Below are 5,000 nucleotides of genomic sequence, written 5' to 3'. Positions count from 1 at the left end.
ATAAAGAAAAGGCCAGATCAAAAGAATATTTTGAAAGCCAGATGAGTGGGTATAGAGAGAACAGAGAGGCTATAAACACGGTGGGTTTTGTGGGTGTGCAGAGAAGGAATGCAGTGCCAGGAAACGTGACCCTCGCACAGGTGAAGAACGCTGTGAAGTGGCTGAAAAATGGGAAAGCTGCTGGGGCTGATGAGGTTATGCAGAGACGATTAAGTGTAGTGGAGAGAGGGGAATGAAGTGTTTGTCGGAGTTACGTAAGAAGGCATCGACGAGTGAAACTGTGCCAGCAGAAAGGACAAAGGCTGTGACTGTACCACTGTACAAAAATAAAGGTCAGCGAAGTGAGTGCAAGAATTATCGTGCCATAAGTTTATTGAGTGTTGTAGGGAAGGTATATGGAAGAACAATTATAAAGCAAGAGAGATATCTAAATTCCTATTGAGTGATGAACAGGGTGGCTATAGGAGTGGCAGAAAATGTGTGGATCAAACATTTGCAGTGAGACAGATAGTGGAGAAGGCTTGTGAGAAGGACTATAAGGTGTTTATGGCATTTATGTATCTGGAAAAAGCATACGACAAAGTAGGCAGCGAAAGACTGTGGAATGTTTTGCGTATATACGGTGTAGATGGTAAGGTGCTAGGTGCAGTCAAGAGTTTTTATAATGGTATTGAGGCATATGTAAGGGTAAATGGGCATCTAGTTGAATGGTTCTTGATCAGTGTGGGGGTGCAACAAGGTTGTGTGATGTCCCCATGATTGTTCAATAAATATATGGATGGGGTGATGAGAGAAGTAAAAACACAAGTAATGAAGAGAGGGATGGTGCTGGTAATGAAAGGTGATGGATGGAATACCTCAAATTTGCTGTAAGCTGATGATGCATTGCTACTTGCAAAAACCGGACAAGAACTTGGTAGACTAGTGCAGAGTTTTGCTGATGTCTGTGAGTGTAGTTCCTTGAGAGTAAGTGTAGGAATGAGTAAAGTGATGGTAATCGAGAGAGAAGGTGACTCCCAGTGTGATGTTACAGTGAATGGGGAGAGACTGGAATTGGTGAGAGAGTTCTAATACCTGGGCACAGTGATAGAAAAGAGAAGAAAACGTGCAAAAGAAGTGAAAAGTAGAGTGACACAAGGAAGGAAAGTAGCTGGCCCTATTAAGGCCTCGATAAGGAGCAGAGGCTTGAGTGTTGCAGGTGCACGAGGCTTATATGAAGGAGTGTTAGTGCCAGCTTTAATATATGGATGTGAGACTATGATGTGGCATGAAAATGAAAAGCCAAGAGTAAGAGCAGTGGAGATGGGACTGCTGAGGAATGTATGTGGAGTAGAGAAATAATCTGATTCGTGAAAGATAAGGAGTGAGGAAGTCCGTGGACCCCAAAATCAAAGAGAGTGTACTGAGATGGTATGGTCATGTGGAGAGCAAGAATAACAACCGAGTGGTGAAAAATGTATATCTGAGCAAATTTGTAGGAGGGAGGGGGCGAGTTAGGCCAGGAGAAGGTGGATGGATATGGTGGATGAGTGTGTGAGGAAGAGAGGTATGGAAGTCAGTGAGTCTAGGGTACAGACAAGAGATCGAGCTGGCTGGATGAATGTTGTGAGAAAAAGTGCATGATCAGGCATTTGGCACCCCTTTTTAACATGACAGCTTTCGTATTGACTCTATCGGATAAGTTTATGTGAAGCTACAGAATGTGGTGAAAATTTTTGGCGTATCAGAATGAGTCAGGATTCCGGGGGCTTGATTGATGATTGAACGGAAGCTTGACCTATTGGATTGGGTAGACTTGGGCTATCTGGACGTTGCTACTCCTCATCCTACCCTAGGATGGGAAAGGAGGTCCGGATAATGATGATGATGATGATGATGATGACCTACACTTCATAAATATTTACTTTCCTACCTTATTACTGACTCTCTTCTGACTTAAACTTAGATCACCTGGCGTCTGCTAAAAAAAGAAAAAAAAAATTCCCCCGACTATTACAAGGTTAACCGTGCCAGTATGTGCCAGTATGAGCGCTCTCAGGTTCCTATGCACACTAACAACTGATATAATCATCTGATTATAAGTAGATTTGCAGTTTCTTTTTGTGTATTCAGAGAAAACATAGAAACTGCATACCCAGTCCTGCAATGTATATGCCGATTTCGCTGAATCCATGTGCTTATCTTACCTTCTTTCTGATAGTTTAATGTTTGGGAAGGGATTGCCCTCCTAAGAATCACTGGGGTTCTGCTCGCATTACGGACGAGAGTGCATTTTACAACATGCACTAAGATATCAAAGCTCTATCTGTCTTCATTTCACTGTTTCTGAGAATCTGTTATTTGGTAAGGGGACTGAGCCCCCTAAAAATCATGGTTGGAAAATTGTACATAGTACAGTAGAATACCTGCCCAGTAACCCGACGAACCCACCTAGGAAGATTGATTCAGATCCATCAGACAGCCTAGGAGGAGTTACACACACACACACACACACACACACACACACACACACACACACACACACACACACAGGGTGAATCTTGCGCAACGGCATAAGGTGCTTGCCGAAAATACAATCTTCTTCGAATTATTGATAAAGTGCTCCTGTGATTGCGACTTTGGCAGGGTTAATGAAGCCAGTATTAAACCTCAGACTCCCATGACTCATACTTATCTGAATAAAATATATATATATATATATATATATATATATATATATATATATATATATATATATATATATATATTATATATATATATATATTTACTTCGGTAGCTGGAACAGAATGACATTATCCTTACCTTTAGAGAGTAACGAGTATAACCGGGAACAAAGAAAAGCACACAGTATTATACCTCATGGTCCTTTCGATGCTGTTTGTTACCGAAAAGACTAAGTATGGCTCCTGATTCTATGAGCTGGAGATGAGGAGAGGTAACGAAAGAGGGTTGCCCCTAACCGCTGATATCTCCAACCGAAGCCAGCAGTAAAAATGACAATGACACCTGCAGTATAAAACTACCAGTCATGAAAGTAACATTAACTGCATAACGATATTGCACTGTTGCTGTATTCTCCGTGATCTGGATGAGAATACAGTTAATCGTTTTTTTTTTCCTGGCTGTGAGTAGCCGGGAATTAAAAAAAAAAAAAAAACTAGATAGTACGCATGGGAGCTTTCAATAATCACAGGCAGGTATCTCCGTGTGCTTTCAACCCCACTGAGAAAAGAAAATATGTATATATATACTTACTTCTATTGGACTGAAACGAATCACCATATTTTCATAATCATTGTCACTAGTATAACACTAGTATAACTTTGCCAAATTATTGCAAAATACTTTATGAATAACAAATTATCATGGCCTTTGATATTCTGACATAATATATTAATCAGAGATAGTCGCAGCCTACACTTTGATAACTTAGACAGATTTATCTCCTCTAAAGGATCCTTGTATGGCTTGTTCTTCAGTCTGGATATCATTTTTGTTACATCACTGCACATTCTCTGACTTGCCTATATTTGTATATAATCTGGCAAAAAGAAAAAGAAAAATAAAGAAAACACGATACTCCTGGTGTGAGAGTACAGAGGAAATGTAAAAAGGTGAGAGTTATTTTCTCTGATCTGAAATCAAATGTCGTGCCTCTGAATCAGACTGATACCTAGTTCTCTTTAGCGCCTTTGTGCATCTAAATGCGAGTCCACAGGTGTGCTGGAACAAGTGCTGACGGAATGTATGCAATACAATAACGACCAAGTCGCAGACATGCTCGGAACAGCAGCGTCCAGATCATATTGGCTACAGCATGATGAAATCTAAAGTGCCTCATATGGACACACTTATCCCATACTTCTGCTGCCAGTAGGTTTGAAGCTGCTCTGAAACATGTTTGCATAAATGTGTCCAAATACCGCTACATACATATATCCAAACATGTTGTCAGCTGTGTTGTCAACACTGCCAGTAGGTCTGAAGCTGCTCTGAAACATGTTTGCATAAATGTGTTCAAATACCGCTACATACATATATCCAAACATGTTGTCAGCTGTGTTGTCAACACATGTTCGAAGACACGTGTGGATGCGCCCCATTGTGTTTGTTGATCGTCCATTTTTTTTTTTTTTTTTTTTGGTCCCATCAGAAGTTTGGGTACCCAGGGTTAACTTAGTCCCACCATTTAAGGCAGGAAGGAATACTAGGCGTTCTTCCCTCAGTAGTATTATGCAAGCAAAGTGTGTACGATCCCTCCTATGTAAAATTTCGCAAACATCATCTACTTATGATTTCCAATAACTTGCATACTATTTACGTAAGCCAGCAGAAGGGTAGTTTCTGGCTAGTGATATATTAAATTATTTGATTATTGGAGTTACATTTTCTTTCTTATAACCCTTTCCTTGGGGGAAGCAGCCTAGGTATACAGATAGATAGATAGATAGCCATGAGGTGAATTAACACAGTGTGGTACTGTATTTTGAAAATCTTGGCTAAAAGGTTCTGTATTTTATTCTTTGCATCCTTTTATAATATTGGAGATATTTTATGTGTCCCAGGTGCTTTATTCTTAAGCTTGTTGATCAAATACAGCAAATCTCTCACCCACCGTAGTTTCAACGTAATACTCACTCTCCCTGCAGGTAAACGCTACAACCTGGATGACAAGCAGATCAGCGATTTTTCAGCTCTGGTAGTGAAGTTCCAGGACGACCTGAAACTGTTGGTACTGCCTGACTTTTTCCCATGGCTAAACTATCTTCCTGCCTCGCTCATCAAACGCCTGTGTCGGATGGACCAACTAGTCAGCAACGTAAAAATAGGCAAAGGCATGATGCAGGTCAGGCACCTTCCTCGTAATGTATCCCAACCGATGTTTATCAGAAAGAAACCTAACTGGCAGTGAACTACCGTCAGAAGTAATGTTTCTTCATCGGTCCAAGGGGGGAATGGTGATTCATAGGGGATGTAGCTGGTGATGGGTTTATGTGATA

General features: G+C 40.7%; 1 protein-coding gene across 1 annotated transcript in view; it reads left to right on the top strand.

Annotated features, from left to right (window-relative positions):
- The window catches only part of LOC145408994 (cytochrome P450 2L1-like), a 118,469-nt gene that overhangs the window by 70,691 nt on the left and 42,778 nt on the right, over nt 1-5,000 (top strand). Inside the window, exon 6 of the mRNA XM_080279564.1 lies at nt 4,650-4,846. Coding sequence (XP_080135690.1) covers nt 4,650-4,846 — 197 coding nt within the window. The remainder of the gene's footprint in view (nt 1-4,649; nt 4,847-5,000) is intronic.

Source organism: Coenobita brevimanus, chromosome 79 (genome assembly GCF_032717465.1).
Source record: "Coenobita brevimanus isolate Jiangsu-jjx chromosome 79, ASM3271746v2, whole genome shotgun sequence".
In the NCBI taxonomy this organism is placed as follows: Eukaryota; Metazoa; Arthropoda; class Malacostraca; order Decapoda; family Coenobitidae; genus Coenobita; species Coenobita brevimanus.
This window is presented reverse-complemented; position numbering and strand designations above follow the sequence as displayed.